Source organism: Falco peregrinus, chromosome 6 (genome assembly GCF_023634155.1).
Source record: "Falco peregrinus isolate bFalPer1 chromosome 6, bFalPer1.pri, whole genome shotgun sequence".
In the NCBI taxonomy this organism is placed as follows: Eukaryota; Metazoa; Chordata; class Aves; order Falconiformes; family Falconidae; genus Falco; species Falco peregrinus.
Window position 1 is genome coordinate 65,896,669 of NC_073726.1, and position 16,731 is coordinate 65,913,399.

At 43.5% G+C, this 16,731-nt stretch overlaps 1 protein-coding gene across 6 annotated transcripts in view; it reads left to right on the forward strand.

Moving 5' to 3' along the window:
* DGKI (diacylglycerol kinase iota) overlaps positions 1 to 14,575 on the forward strand; it is a 233,888-nt gene extending 219,313 nt beyond the window's left edge. For all 6 annotated transcript variants that reach the window (XM_055808931.1, XM_055808932.1, XM_055808933.1 and 3 more), the window contains 2 exons: positions 1,750 to 1,849; positions 3,324 to 14,575. In XM_055808931.1, the coding sequence (XP_055664906.1) occupies positions 1,750 to 1,849; positions 3,324 to 3,440 (217 nt within the window). In that variant the 3' untranslated portion in view covers positions 3,441 to 14,575. The remainder of the gene's footprint in view (positions 1 to 1,749; positions 1,850 to 3,323) is intronic.
* Positions 14,576 to 16,731: the final 2,156 nt, after the last annotated feature.

Sequence of the window (16,731 nt, forward strand, 5' to 3'; positions counted from 1 at the left end):
AGCTTCTCAAAAACAAACAAGCAAAAAAAAGTCCCCCTAAACCCAAACAACCACCACCTCATACGTGGGCTTTCTGGCCTAAACCAAATGTTTCTTGAATTCCGTAAAGGGCTACCTCTCTATTGCTTCCCACGCCTCCTTAATCTTTCTAGAGGAATACAAGTCCTGCATTGTGCTTCAGCGTTTCTGGTATCTGCTTACTGACGGACCAACCTGAAGAGTAAATTCTAGAAGTCAGCAAATTACTTTTCTTGCTCTATACCTTTTCTTCAGTCCTTCCTTGATTGGTCTAGGGTACTGTGCCTTAGCTGTCCCGCGTGGCCGCAACCTGTGCAGCTGAAGATTTCTCTTAAGTTGTTAGAACCTAGATCACCTTGGTTGTTATTAATTAAAAAAGACTTTTCCAATTCCCAACTGCTCTATGCCTTGTTGTGTAATGAAGGTGTTACAAAGAATATGTAAGGGACGCATGAATAATCCTGGAAAGTGTATGGAATATATCTGGGAAGCAAAAGTCACCTTTTTCATAGAGGTTAAACCTACCATTCCTCACCCCACAGTGCCCTCCTCTGCTAACGGGCAACACCAGCAAGGGTTTGCACAAGGTGCTTGTGTTCAGTCCAGGAGCGATGGAGTTTGGATAGACTGCTGTTTTCTTTTCATCCAGTAGCCTAGCACAGCCACTGAAATAAAGTGGAGGTGAACATGGCTATGAGGGGTTCACTTTACAAAGGTCTCTCCACCACTAACCCTTGAAAAGGGAAGGTTCAAGCTGTAACTGGCAGCATGAATTTGTCTTTTGATCCTTAGGGGGAAATGAGCTAGTATGCCATTCTGAATCTAGTTCTTATGCAGTTGAGGCAGGTTCCGTTACAAGGTTGCCTATTCATATTTCAGCTTGCCCTGTCATGCACTGAGGCTGAAATCCCTTTATGCACTCTCACTTCCTGGGTAGGTAGGTGCAACAGTTGTCCTACTGCACATATTTCTTGTCATTTATTATTTTGGAGGTGAGGTAATGGCCCTATTTGTTGGACACTAGTATTAAGAACCTCTTTTCAACCCACTCAAAGCCTACGTTCCTCCTCTTCCTAGGCAAATCTAGATAGATTTCTTTAACCTCAGTACTCCAGTCCGTCTCAGAACCCTGTTACGCATAGCCCCAGTCTGAGTGAAGAGCTTTGCAATAAATCTGCTCCCACTACACAGCTTTCTCTTTTGAAAAGGTTCCTCGGTGGCTCACCGGTCCAGCAATGGAAGACAAACACACTGCTCTTGCTCTTACACATCCAAGAGAGCAGCATATCAGAACAAGGGCAGCAAGTGCACCAGTCATGGCTTTCATGGGCAAAATATTTCTAGGATGCATCCAAGAATGAGGTTGAGGAAAGAAATTGCAAGAGGAAATAAACACTGTTACTGTTCTGTCTGCTGTGAAATAACTTGGCCAGTTTGCAGCAGTTAGTAGAACTGGTGGTTGGGTGGGAATGTGACATTCAGTCCTTTGAATACATAAACCCTGTGCATGTTTCTTTCCCGCCCCTCAGAAGCTATTTGTGCATTGCAGGCTTTCCTACTGAGTCAAAGGATGTAGATGCTAAGGGAGAGAGTGCACAAGTCTATCTCTGCCAGCAAGAGGGAACCTCGCAGAAATGCAGCATCCTTCTCTCTCTGTCCTCTGCACCTCGTACTTTGTAAATGTACATTGGTGTGATGTGTCTCACTGCTGGTTTCTGTACTTTGGTCTAGGGGTGAGACAGCATTACATAAGGCAGCCTGCCAGCGCCATCGCACTGTCTGCCAGCTCCTGGTGGATGCGGGAGCCTCTCTGAGAAAGACGGACTCCAAGGTAACCCAGCCCCATCAACCAGTTATAAAATACTGCAGCCAAGTGAGACTGATCAGCATCCGTCCCTGCTGTTTGCATGATTGAGGCTTCCTCGTGTGTGCCAAGAGCAGCTCTTTTTAAACAAGCTATTTTTATTTAGAAAACTGAATTGATTTAAACAAGTGCAAGAGACTTCAGTCCCCAACGTGGGTCATCTTCACCATAGTGAGAGCCTGGCCTCAAACTATTCGGTGCATTGGGTGTGAATGAGGCACCTCCATGGTGCGGCATTATCCTCCTCCTGTGTGGTCAACAGAGAGGCCTGTGGGCAAGGACCACCGGGAGGAGCCTTGGTTTGTGATTGCATGTGTCTGAGGCTTGATTGTTGTGGCTGACTTGCTTTGTGAGGATGGCTAATAATTTTCTTTTGCCCTTGCTTGCCCCTGTGCTCACTCATGTGACACTAACCACAACCCTTGTTCCAGTGTATGCTTGGCTGAGAAAGAAGTCTGGGCAAAATGAAACCCTAGGAATATTCTATCAATACAACAATCTGATCACTTAGGAACATGTTCCAGAAGCTGCCTCTCTGGTATTTCTGAGCGTAAGCATCCTGTGGTCAGCAGCTGAGAGGTAGAGCGTAAGCATCCTGTGGTCAGCAGCTGAGAGGTAGTTGGATCTCTGGATTCCAGAGTCAGAAGCACCTTCACTGCAGCAAGACAGTTATGAACAATTCCTACCATGTATGGACTACGCTTGTATGGACTAGCCCATAAGGGGGAGACAGATTGTCTCTTTTTCAGATGAGAGTACTGTACATTGCAAAAAGATAATTTCTGCAACAGCTGAAATCCAGACAACAAGTGGCTTCTGACTTGTTAATCTCCATCTGCCCAGAAATCCAAGGAGCAGGAGTGGTTTCGTGGAGTTACATTAATGTGTTTCCAATAGGTTTTTCATAGTTTATGGTCAAGACTTGTGGTCCGATTTAACAGTACTTGTAAGGTAGCTCAGGTAACGGAGTAGCAAATTGATGCACTGAAAAATGTTTTGTATTTGAGATAGAATGAGACACATCCAACTTAGTTCAACTGTTGCGCATCTCTCTGCACATCCGTAGCAAAGTGTATAGTCTGTGAAGTGCACTCTCCAAGGGTTAGCTACAGTACTGTGCATCATATTCATTCACATAGGGATTGTAGCCCTTGGATGACAAATCAGTTCCTTCCAGCATGTGAGCCCTTCTATATGATGTATCAAATAGCAAGTCCTTGCAGAACTACATGATTTGTCTTAAACCACACAAGGACTTTGAAAATCTTTGGAATCTCATTACTTTGATAGAAAAAACTTGACTTAATGTCGACTTGTACAACAAATAAGTAAATTCTACAAATTTGCTTCTATCCTTCCTGTACTAATTTATTTGGGTTGTGCTTTCATTTGTTCTAAATATTTTAGCACAAGACTTTCCCTTCATGTTTCTTTATTATAGGGTAAGACCGCTCGTGACAGGGCTCAGCAAGCTGGTGACCCAGATCTGGCCTCGTACCTGGAGAGTCGACAGAACTATCAAATGGTTTCCCATGAGGATCTGGAGACAGCAGTCTGATGTCTGAAAATGTTCAGGAGGTTCCTTGGAAATCGCAACGCTGCACCTGAGGCACTGGGGCATCGTGTGAGGAAGAAGCTGATGGAATCAACATGTCTCTCACTCTCGTGGAAAATACCTGAGGACATGCCACCAGTTTCTAAGGGCTACTGAGTCTTGCCACGGAACAGTTAGGTTCCATAAGTTAGCCCATGATGGATGAGGTGGGACACTCAAAGGTCTGTGGAATCCATGGGCCACGGAAATTTACCTTTATTGCTTCCAGCAAGTAGCATGAACTTCTCCCATGTTCATCTGTACAATTTATGTAAAAAAAAAAAAAAAAAAAAAAAGAAAAAAAAAAGAAAAGAGAAAAGAGGGTGTGGGGGAACCAAACTAACTGGGACATTAAAATACCCAACCAGGCCCCCTCCATCCCTACAGTTTCCTGCATTCCTTTTATTCTCCCATTCCCCTCACTTCTCATCAGTTAAATCATGTGTGTTATCTCTATGTTAAGTCTTCACAAATGGTCAGGCAGTAGCAAAAATTTTGAGGAGCTCTGGATGCCCTTAGGAAAAACCCAGTGTTTTTACCAGTTGCATTCCCTCCCCTGCCATCCATCCTCTTGGAAGCTGCATTGTCAGTGCCCAGTCACTGGGGAGTTTTCTCACTTTTGGAGAGGACTCTGCCTATTGCCTTGTTTCCCAGGGTGTGGGGCACAGTCAGATTTACAGCGGTAACAAACCCTAACCTCCTCGTTGTTGCTGGGTTGTATGGTTACAGTGTCCTCATGAGACAGTCTTTTTTATGGGAAGGAGCTGTATGGGATACACCACGTTGTATTGCAGAGCAGAAAGTTACCAATAACATTTCTCACACCACCGTTGTGCACGTAATGACTGACCTGATTCTGCTTAGTTTTCAGGCCTGCCAAAAAGCTGATAGCTATTTTTCACTACTTAAAAGACGGGGTTTACACTGAAAAGAGCTCTGTGCAAGGTGGAAAGGATTTGGATGGACTGACTTATGGACCCAGTCCCCTTTGTGTTATGATCAGGGGACCTAGAGCATCAGCAGTCAGCCTGGGCTTGCTGCTGTCAACAAGCAAACGAGCACCACCCCAGTTACATTGGGCATATGAAAACCTTCTTTGGCTGAACCTGTAAACTACCTGATTCCCGAAGGCAGCAAAGTTCCAGAGAGGCTATGATGAGTGGCACCTCTTTGCCTTGTTACCAACTATAGGCTTGGAAACATAGTGTTGCTTAGCCACTGTAAAGGCCAGCCGTGTCTTCTGTACTCATCTGTTCTGTCTTACCTCCAAGATTATAAACACAAAAGAAGACAAAGCAAACACATACACACAGGCGTACATAAAATGTTTGCCTTTCAATCAATACAGACAACTTAGCTGCCAGAAATAGCAGAGCTTCCACTTTGTCTGACCAGTTTCCATGAAGACACTCACGGCCCACTTTTGGCATAATTCTTGCAATAGATTTTTTACTTTTCTTTGTTGTTTCTTGTGAAAGACCCACCTATGTATGTTTTTATGCACCTTGCTAGGTGTAGGTCTGTGGTAGATGGTGATCATCAGGATTACATACAGTTTGGAAAATAACTCAGGTCATTACTCAGATAAGTTTTTCTTCCTTGGTAGAAGTTGTGGAAATGAAATTAATGCAATTCTTTTCTTTTCCTTTTTCTTTTTTTTTTTTTCTTCTTCCCCACCCCCACTCCCCACCCCCCAAGAGTGATTGTCGTGGCAGAGAGGGAGGAGCTGAAATATATTTTTTATTTTTTTCTGTTTTCAAGACTTCATTTGATATGAGCAAAGTATTGCTTTAGTGTTTCTTCCTCTGGAAGGAATCTATATATATATTTATAATCTATAGATCAATGGCGACATGAAATGTATTTTGTCTTATTTTCTGGTTTTGCCATTCTTTTTAAAAAAATAAAATATGAAAGCCAAATTCCTTCCCTTGGTAATCATCCAGGGGCTTGTGACAAAGGTCAGTATGTGTATATATTAGAACAGAATTTGGCAAATGTTAAAATAACAAATCAAGTATAATTTTGGTGTATGTGAAATTTCCACAAGGAAGAGCCTCACACTCTGGTTTCATGGTAGGCTTTGCATCATTTCTCAGCTGTGAGGGAAGACATTACTGTAATATTTCTATATATTTGATGAAAATAAGAATTATATTAGTATCAGTTTTATCTTTTCGCTTTGTTTTACTGATGTGAGAAACAGAGAAAGCTTCAGCGACACCAGGGGCTTGGTGCTGTCCTGTGCTCAGGCCAGACTGGTGCCTAAGCAGAGGATGGTCAGTGAGTCTGTTGCAGCTCCCTGGTCCTTTAGTCCCACGAAGCAGGTGGAGCAGTAAAGGCTTGCTCTGATCACAGGTAGCTTCCATAGGCCACATGTGAATTATGATAAGGGAGCTGGGTCTGGTTCCTCTCTGTCCGTAGTGGTCCTCCCCTCGGTGGGACATCCCTTCTGCCCAGAGGGAGGCTGCAGCTGGGGCTGGCTCTGGAGCAGCTTGGCAGGATGGGCAGATTTCCTGAGCTCCTTTGCGCCATTCGTGCTGCTCAAAGGAGCTCAGAACACATGAGAGAGTCTGGCTTGCCTTTTTCCCCGAAAGCTGGAGTATGATCATAGTGAGCCTGTTGTGCCTCTGGAAAGCTGCCTGTGCCGTGTGCTCAGTAGGAGGCAGTTACTGTATGATGAAAATAAATGCCAGCACTGCAATTAGGACAGGAGCTGGTTGTAAGTAGTGCCTTTATTATTCAAGGTGTCCCAAAGCACTGCACACATAATGCATTAGATACAGGCAATGTATTGTATTTGTAGATAACAGAGCATATATATTGTTTTCTGCAATGTCGCTCACACATGGCCAGTGGTATCAGGAGCTGGTTCACTGAGGGAAGGAGTTTGGGACCAGGATGCTGCAGGATTATTCCTTACCCCCTTTCCAGTGCAATGGGATTCTCGATTTTGGACGGCCACCAGCAGCAGGCAGACTCTGCATCATAAAGGTGACACGTACGTATTGAATCTCTTGAGTACTTTTGGGGTCTAGCTTAGTACAGTACCATTGTGCCTGCATTGTGCAGGGCCCAAATTTCAGTGTGCAGCTGGGAACCCACTTAAATTACACGTAAAACATTTTGATTTACTAAAAGCGTCTCTTTGGCTGTGTCTATTTATGTGTGTATATTACTATATATATGTATATTTATAAATATCAGTATGCATATATATAGACACACACACATGCACACACACTTAGAATTATGCCATTTGAATGACAAAGTACCTAGGGATGCTCAGCTACTGAGGTTGCTGGACTGACGAAATGTCATTTTCCATTTTAATTTTTTATTAAAGGGGACCCTTTTCAGTAGAACTGAGGAACTCCTGAATTGTTCCATTGTACTGGTTTTACTATCTCATTTTGGAGTTAAATGGAGGGAAAGAAAATATTTATAATGTTGATAAAATAAACTTACTTTTGTAATTTAATAGCATCAGTTACTCTTATTATTTCATGTTTCAATGCTAGAGGTATCTTTATGTGTTATCCAAGACTTGATGATGTCATACATTTCTCAGTAATTATAGCATCCCTTGATATTGTGAGGTGTGAGGCTGAATGACTCAAGTAAGACAGGAGTTCAAGGCAAATTTTGCCCCTTGCAAAACAGACCTCAGACTCCAGTGGCTCTTTTACCATTCCACATGATGGCTTGTCTGTGTTTTAGTGCTTTAAGATGTATGCAGGTGTTTTTACTGACACCTGTCACCCCTGCTTTTCCCCAGCAGCAGTAGAATTGCTCGGTTTCAACTCATGATGCTGTAGCCTGGATTCAGACTACATGAGATGTCCCCCGCTACATGAGGGCTGTCGTACAGAAGCACCACTGACAAAGAAAATAGAACAAAATTGATGTTTTGTTGCCATTGATCTTCCCAGCTGTATTTGCAGAGCTGATGCTGTTGTGGATGAATAGATGAGACATATGGTTTTTCTAATGGTGTGGCTGTGGGATGTTTGTTTGAGTAGTATTTAGTGGCCTCTTTTGCTCCTTTTTGTCTTTGTCTTTGCTGTGACAGTGACATATGTGGTAGTGAAAGTCACAAATGCACAACCTCACCTAGAAGCTGGCTATTTTCCTTTCAGCCATCCCAGGTGGCTCCTGTAGGGTATGCTTATGTGTTGACCCTTCCAGTGTATCAAAAGCATGTTGACGTGATCTGACTCTGGGCAAGTGCTATGGAATGGGCAAGGTACGTTGTTAGCCTTAAGCTTGCTGGGAGTTTAATGGTACATGTATGGACATACCGGGAATTTGGATGCCTTGAAAACACACCAAGGACAATTCTGTCCTTGTACTCCATGTACTCCAAGAAGGAAGCAGTTCCTCGTGATGATCCGTCTGAAGTCTGTCATTTTCTTTGCCCCACTTTTTGCGACTTTTGAACCAGACTAACATCCATGGAGGAGTGTTTTATAAAAATGGCATTTAGGTTTGTTGGAAGTAACATTTCTATCTTCATTATACCTATTCTTTTCCATTCACCAGACAATATTTCCTCTCTTTATTTTCCTCACTAAATCTGAGCCAAAGCAATGTTGTGTTATTAGCTCCTTAATTAATCTAAAGAATCAAATGTGAGTATTTATCAGTCATTTCAGCAGTCCTGGGAGCAGCGGATCATATGCCTGTGCCTTTCTGGATACCTGTGAAGCTATAGGCCACAGTATTAACAGGGTTCACTGTGGTACTCATCTCATTTTGCTATCTTAACAACAATGTAAGCAACTATTTTTCTTAGTAATAGATAGCTACAGCTTTAAAATCCCATCATCTGTCTACCAAAATCTGTTGATTGCATCGTCAACTCAGTAATGTGCTAGAAGTAACTTGCTAGCATACTGATGAGGTGCAGGATGTTATGTGGAAGATGTGTCTCAAGCTTCAGTGCTTTAACTCCCTTTAGAAGGGGCAGGATGCAGCTCATGGCTGCAATATGGAGATGCCTCAAGAGGAGCTGTACCCCAGCCCTGCAGGCAGCTCTTGGGGTGAGCAGAACATCTAGAGGAGTCAGGGTGTCTTGGCTTTTGCTGAGGAGTTACCAGTACGGACAGACTGCGACAGCTCCGCACTTGGCTTGGGCTGCTGAAAAGCAGGCCAAGTACTTCAGCAGTTTCTCACTTCTAATTCTATGTAAAAGCTGGCTGGGGAGGGAAGGACTACCCAACAGTCAGAGCAGTGACCATGGCTAAGTGTGCTCCAAGCTGTGCCATGGCGCCATGCTTGACTGGGCTGCCTACCTGAGATCCCCTGCAGGCACCAGGGCTCAGGGGCCTCCCTCTCCCTCCCCGGCATGTTTCCAGCACTGCTGCCCATGTGGTGCCCACGGAGAGTGGCCTTCTCTCGTCCCCTGTATATGCGCACTGGGGCAACACCCACACACACCTTGGCCAAGGGATTTCCTGGCCCACATATGGTGCTGTTCCTGCAAAAGGGGAAAATTCCCTCCCTCAGGCCTTGATCACACCAGTAAATTCATTACATTTGACTTCAGTGATTAGGCAGGCTTAGAGCTGAATAACATTACTGTATTCAGCCCTCAGAGTGCATCTTGTCTCCTGCCGTATTTATAAGGTGCCACATTCCAGTCTCAGCTGCAGTTTCTTGTTTCTCAGACTGCTGGGTTTGGGGTTTTTTTTGTTGTTGTTGTTGTTGGTTTTTTTTAAGAAAAAAAAAGAAAAGACAAGCTATCTTATGCAGCGCACATGTATCTAGTTACCCAGCAAGTGGGGAAGACAGGCAGCTTATTTTAAAAACTTCTCATTCTGACATAGCACGTGATGACTGCTGAAGTTTAAGCAGGGGATGCCTTGCAACAAAAACATTTGTTTCAACATAAATACATCTATAATTCAGGAAATAATTTGATGCTTAACCCTCTAAAAACAGCCAACTTGTGGTCTTGGATCCTTTACGAGGAAGAGATTTTTGGGAATCTAAGAAGGCAGTGATTCTCTTGACAGGCACATACAAGAAGGTGAATATCCAAGAAAACGGAAGACTAACTTCAGAAATTTCTTTCTATTATGTTATGCTCATCCACACTAGAAACAGAGCCCTGATCTGGGAATGCTATTTCAGAGTTCACCAGTATCTTAACAGCTCCAGCATTCATATACAAAGTGCATAAAAGCTGTAGCATTTTGACATGCAAGAAATAAGCACTACTTTTAGCAATATAGTGCTACATATGTAATTGCTTCATTTAGAGCCAGCCTCCTTTTGCTAGCAAAGTGTAACACCTGGCTCTTCAATTAGTCCCTGTCTAGGAGGCTGCTTGATGTGTAACCTACTACTCAGTGAAGTGTGCGTGGTGGCAATCCAGTGCTCCAATATGACAAGTGCTGCAGCAATTATCTAGCTACTAATGCATGAACCACAGTAGCAATTCATTTCTTAGTGCTACACTTTATTTTAATGAGAAAAATGGTCTTCCAGTTCCACCTGCCATAATGATCTCCAGTTAATACTTTTTCCTCAGCCTACCACCAAGCAGAGGAAGAAGACCGAGGAAGAAGGCTGTCCCTGTTCCTACATGTATTCAGGAATTCAGCTCCTGTCTAAGAACCGGTTAAGCTTGTAGGTGTGGAGAAGAAGCTCAAGAAGCTCTTGAGCCTGATACAGCAGACATGAGTGATTTCTACTTGGCTAATTAGGCTTTAATAGATAGTCCCACTTTTCTAGGGCTTTTTTTCCTGTAAGACATTCATACAAAAAATGAAAGAAGGCAAAATTAGAAAAGCAAAGGTAAGCTGGCCCCTGGGAATGGGGACCCTATGGAATGGTTTCCATAAGCATTGCTGTTTTCTGGGTAGAGAGTTGCAATGCTAGCTGTTGAATATCACTGTAATGTGTAATTATGTAAGATAATTAGGTGTATCTACTTTTAATAAAGTGGAATGGGTGGATTTCTTCTCCAAGCTTGCTGCTCCCAATATTTAAGACATTTAGCTGCAGGGGGTATTCCATTCCTGCCCCCACAGGGATCACACTGCACAGGCTGGTGGGGCACATCCTTCTATTTGCACATCTTGAGGCTTCACAACGTGGGACCTGAGCCCCAAGTTGTGCAATGACACTTCTCCCTGCTTTGTATCCATACTGGTAGTTTTCCTTTCAAATGAATGGGAACAATGCCACATCAAAAGAAATTATGGCTATGGGGCACAAAGTGAAATAGCTGTTTTTCTTCTCCTGTTCCCCACTTCAGCCCTTTTTTCCCCAGGGCCAGTGTTTTTTTCCTTGATGAGAATGGGAAAACTGTTGTTGATGTGCCTGTCTTAATAGGAGATATGTGCAGTTGCAAGTTGTCTCCTCCTGTGGTCTTGCTACTACAGTAAATACTGTCCTTATCTCCATGGTATATGGGAGATGTACGTTCATGTCAAAGCTAAGAACAAAGTGAGCTTGCTGGCAGCTAATAACAGGAAGGAAATAGAACATAGTTTTATTTAAATTTGATCTTAAATAACTTTTAGTGCTCTTTGCTTTTCCTTCCACTTTTTTTTTTGCTCTGTCCTTTTCAAACCTTCGTTACTGAAGTCTTTATTCTTTGATCACCTCTTCTTTCCTTAGCTCATGCTACCTTCATTTTTGACTGTAAAGGTCAAAATCCTGTTCGTGTGCTTGCCTCTGGGACACTTCTGCTTGGCCAGTCACAGATGGCTGGATCTCCTCTGACCATGCCTAGCTATGGGTAGGGAATATTGAAATTCTGCTGTACTAGGAATTAGTTGGATGTGCAGCACTAAAGTCACCTCTGAGGGTGGCTGTAAAATCCCATGCTTAAGCAGATGCGAAACATGATGGACTTGGGCATTTCACACCTGTGGGATTGATTTCAACCTTTTCAGACTTAATTTTAATATCAATAGGAAAAAAAAAATTGGGGGGGTCTACTCCCATGTTCCTTCCCTTTGTGATTTTCCTGTTAAATATTCTTTGCCTGGGAAAATGTGATTGTGTTGCTCCATGATGTGCTTGCAAGATGTGGCGGCTGCTTCCAACTGGTGAGCAAGTGTGCTGGTGTCTCCTGTGAAGTGGCTGGCCCTGCTACTGTACGGTTTTCTGCTCAGCATGTATCTCAGAAAAATCACAGGGAGATAGCAGAGGCTTATCAGGTTTTTTGTTCCATTTACATGTCACTACAGAGTGATTCTCCTCCATCTGCCTCCTTTGATCATGCAACAGCTTTGGGAGAAAAGAAAATAAGTGGCTGAGCCTTCAAAGCACTAAGCAGCTCTTGGGAGCTTTGTCTCTCTCCAGCTTATTGCTGCTCCTCACAGATCGGGGAAGAGGGAAAGGGGGGATGCCTTATGTGCAGAAAGATCCACCCATCACCTTACTGGAAAACGTAACAACTCTTTGGAGGCTACCTATTCCAGACACCCCTCCATGTGCCAGGTGGAGTGTAAAATACTTACGGATACCAGTAAGTGTGCAGGAGCTGCCTGCCTTTAATAAGGGCTCTTCCAAACTCTTTTTGCTTTCTCTTCCTGGTGCTGGGGCAGGGGCAGCCCTGGGATGGGGATTCCTGCCTGTTTCCACTCAGAGCAGCTGGTGTGGGACTGCCCTTTGTAACGGGTGCCCTCGAGCTGCCCTCACACCATGGGTTGCATACGCTCTGTGTCCTGGAACTCTATTTGAAAATAAAGTAATCAAGGGTTAAAATCCCTTTCCAAATGGGCTTGGGAGCTGCCAGCCTTGGCTGCTGGCCCATCAGGGTGCAGTGCATTGGGGAGGGCAATATGGAATATGACTGCCAGCCTTTCTCTGTAGAACTCTCCACAAGGTGAAACGTGCTCTCACAGTGGGAAATAAAGGTTATTTTTCTTCTGCCTGTATTATTTTGTGCTGTAAACCCTGTGCCAGCTTTTTGGAAGCAGGAAGCTTTTGAAAGATTGTGGAAAGTCTAGCCAATGATACAGCTGAAGACTGGTGTTCTGTGTCGCCCACACAAACCTTCTGGCCATCTGTGGAGGTTTCAGTGTCCTCTCCGAGTCAGCCAGCAGAACATTTTGCTACAAATGCTCCAGGCCTGCTTTGTGCTACTGTTACTTTGCTTCTGCACAGCTTTTAGAACAGCTATGGCCTTACAGCCTTGCATTGGGAAAAAACCAAGATGCGTTGTGGGGAAACATCATTTTCCTATGGACACAAACACTATCAAGCTGCAAGTGTGTGCTAATGAAAATGCGATGTGTGTAAGGACTGAACCTGGTCTGTGAGACTGTCACTGCTGGCTCAGTGAGGATTTACTCTGAGCAAGAACTGACCTGTTGTTTTATTGCAAATCTTAAAGGTTATGCAAAAAATGATCACTATTTAATAATATATTTCTGTCTTATGACAGTTTGCAAGTCTAACTGTGTGTCACATTGTTGTGTCAGAGAACAGGGAAAACACTTGCTGTGTGTTATAATTTGTCAGCATGTCTCTCTGGAGGTACTGTGGCCAAAGGGAGAGAGCAGAAGGTAGCAAATCAAGGGTTGAAGTTTTATTTCTGCCACTGTCATTGAGTCAGATTGGATAAGTAATTTTAAATTCCTTTGCCTCAGTGGCCTTATCTGTAAAATGGGGATAATATCACCTCCCCATACCTACAGAGTAAGGCGCTTTGTGTTGTGAGGTCAAAAACTGCTGTATATTAACTATTTATGAGTTTTCTGTCATGCCTTGTAACGTTGCTCCCATATAGTATCCTGCTTCTTTTGGAACTATTTTTTGAAGGATGGTGGGAGTAGCCCTGTCCCATGGTTTTTAGTTTAGATGGCTTAAATTGAGATAATAAAGAGTGCTGAGGATGACAAGTTTCTAATGTGAGCTAGTTTGCACTTCTCATGCTTGATTACCACGTTTGAGCTATCTTGCATTAAAAATTTTAACTCAGGTGGTATTTCCAGTCAATGAAAGCTTTCGGGTTGTTGCCCTCCCTCCAGAGAATAGAATTTGCTGAATTTTAGAGCAGTTGTATTCCATCATACTGAGTTCATTGAGCACAGAGTGTTTCATTTGGGAGAGCCCATCTCAGAAATACCTCTTTCTGTCACCTCTATCCTATCATTGAGGTATCACAGTATCTTTTCCAGCAGCCCAGAAATCACCACTTGAATTTGTTGATGCTAAAGGTTTCTGGGGAATGAAGCCAAACATCTGAGGAAGCAAACCCTCTGGCCTTCACACTAGTATCTCCTCTGGCCACTTGGCAAATGAGACATTAAAATTGATAAGTAACAAGGACAACGGTTAGCTAAGAGTTAGGAAATTGGAGGTGTCTCCTGCGAAAAAGGAACAAGGCTAAGAAGTTGTCATCATGTGGGATGGTGATGTGATGAACAGGCTCCTGATAGAAAGGTTGAGTTTCCGTCAGGCTATATAGTGGATATTCACTTGCTGCTTCCTGGAGACGATGCAGGAAGGATAAAGAACAGATCCTGATCTCCTCTGCACTGAATTCACTCCAGGTGAACCAAGATGTGACAGAGGACAGAATCTGGACCACTCCATAATGTATGTAGTTCTCTGAATAGAGCAGTAAAACCAAATAACAAATGCGCATATTCAGCCAGCATTTCATGGGCATCCAGAGTTCCAGTATTTGTACATATCCTATTATCTGAACCCACATCTGTTCCAGGAGTTGTAATAACATCACAAAGGGCTCTTTTATGCTGCCTGACCCCATGCATAATGCCCCAGAGCTGTGCATCATGAGGCTGCCAGCTGGCAAAAGGAATCCGAGGCATGCAGCAGCACCCATGAAATGAAGCTATATGTTTAACAGAGAATCAGGGTCCAGGTAATCAGCAGTGAGAGGGGGATATGGGAAAGGGGAGGGATTTTTTGTAACAAAGTGAGAAAGTATTTTCTTCCCTGATTTTCTTGCATTTCCTATTTATACAAAGTATCTTGATCACTGTGTTGCTAAACAAGGAGATTTTAAACTGAGGGAAGAAGGAAATCTGTATACGGTGAAAGAGCTGATTACTGTTCCTTTTGGACACTTTTTCTGTATTGTGACTTGTGTGGAAATGTACAGAATAAAAGTGAAGAACAGCATGCCTTGGCTGGGCTGAGTTTCCTTGTGTTATTCGCTGGTGGAGCTGGGTTGCTGCTCTGGCAGAGTGAAGACTGGTGTGACTCAAAGCTGTGAAGGGTTAGAGGGAGTGGAGGAAAGGGATGCAAGGGTTCAAAATTCTGTGTGTGAGTGGCAGTACAGGGGAGGGATGGAAAGGGAGTTTTAAGCCTCTGGATAAGCCAACTCCAAGCTCATAGTAACAAAAAGGGTTAATGATACCCTTAATGTTTCCAGGGAAATCTTCTCAGTCCCTCAGTAAGCTCAGATTGTCAGCACAGCACCCAGTGTGTGCAGGAGAGATCCAGCAGAGATTAGCAGGACTGTAATGTAAGCATATAGGTCACCTCAGGCTCTTCGCTATGCATCTCAGGAGCATTTCCCTAGCACATTAAATCACCCCCCAATTATCTTAGGTTCTCAGTTTAGCACTGTTTTAGACTAACCCACAAGCATGTAATGGCTCTGTGTGTTTCTGCCCAGCTGTGTGTGATTGAAGAAATTTCTGTCATGGCCATCGCTTGCTTTCTTGCCTTCAGCAGCTGCCCTCTCTGCTCCATTCAGGAGCTTCTGTGCCATTTCTGACACAAAGTTTTCGTGGCCTCTCTCCCATGCAAGTCGGTATTTCCTAACAGTTCTCTTGCCTCTGCTCTCCCATCCTGAAATTGTAGTTTTGAATAATTTGGTGATGTTTCCTTTGCCCTGTCTCTCTGCGGTAGTGCCTGCCACAAACCCACCTCCCTCACACACGGCTCTGCCTCCCCCCTCCGCTCCAAGCCCTTTGATCCTCACCGCCACTGCCAGTAGCCAGCTGTGTCCTTGTCTCCTTTAAAGGATATCTTAAGCCCCCTTTCCTGCTGTCTCAGACAGCCTAAGAATATTGTTATTAATAATAATAGTGCTAAAAAGACTAACTATTTTGCTTGTGCAGGTTGTAACGTAGTCTTGTGCAGGTTGTAACGTAGTCGTGAGTTACACTGGGCCTTTCTGCACAGCGAGAAAGCACTGCCAAGCACAGTTCTGACGTTCATAAGCACTGTGGTACAAAGCACTAACTCCTCTGGGGTCCTTTGCAGTAACGAGCTGCACTAAATGGCTGCCAGCTGCTTTCTGGGAATGACTGTGGAGAGGAGATGCTTTTTGATGTGCTCAGAGCTGCCCTCAGAGCAACATCTGGAGGTGTTCCACCACCTGCAGGCAGAGCTTCTTGGTGTTTGTCTGGTTGTTGGTTTGTTGTTTTTGGTTTTTTTTTAAAAAAAGAGTACAGCTTTAGATTCTACCAGTTTTGCACCCCAAACTCTTTAATGTATGTGGCCTTGCACGTGTATGTAGATCTGAAGAGAGTCCAATTACTGCTTTGCTCATTCATTATAACTTGCCCTTGTGCCTCAGCATTTCAGCTATGCTGGCTGCTTCAGGGCTGATTTGTAGCCAACTTACCCTACAAAAACCTTTCATAAAGCTGGTGAAATTCATATATATACACACACATACATACATATAAATATCTTTCTCCATAGGCTAATGCATTTTCTTAAGCGGGGCATTCCTTTTCTCATGCAACATTCCTTTGCATATGAAATTTAATAACTTTTAACTGTTTCTTTAAAAAGCTAAGCCTTTCATAGTAGGAATGTAACTACAATGAAAAAAAAAATCTATGCTTGGAAGGAAAAAAAAAAAAAAGATCATGACAGGAATCATTTGCTTTGAAAAAAACTCCAAACCCCCTGCAGTTTCACTGCAGCCAGGTGACTTCACTATTTCCCTGCAGTTAAAATGTGGTTCTTTCTCACAAGGGATCTTTTAAACTAGGTAGTGATGCTTGTAAGACATGTTGCCAAGGTTGTTAAGTTTAAAAATAGATAAATATTGGAAGCGGTCCCATAATTTCAAGGTGTTTGGTCTTTTATTTTCACATTCAAGGGTTGATAATGATACATCAGTATTTTATTTGCAGCCGTATTAGTCCACAGCAGGCATGCCACAGGACAAGGAAACCTTCAGAGCTGCTCCCTCTCTTCTTCCCTTTCTGTCCATAATCTTAAGTGGCACTAGGGATGTGTGAGTGTGTGTGTCTGTGTTTGTTAGGAACTGTTTCTATGTGAATGTGGAGTTGAAGTACGG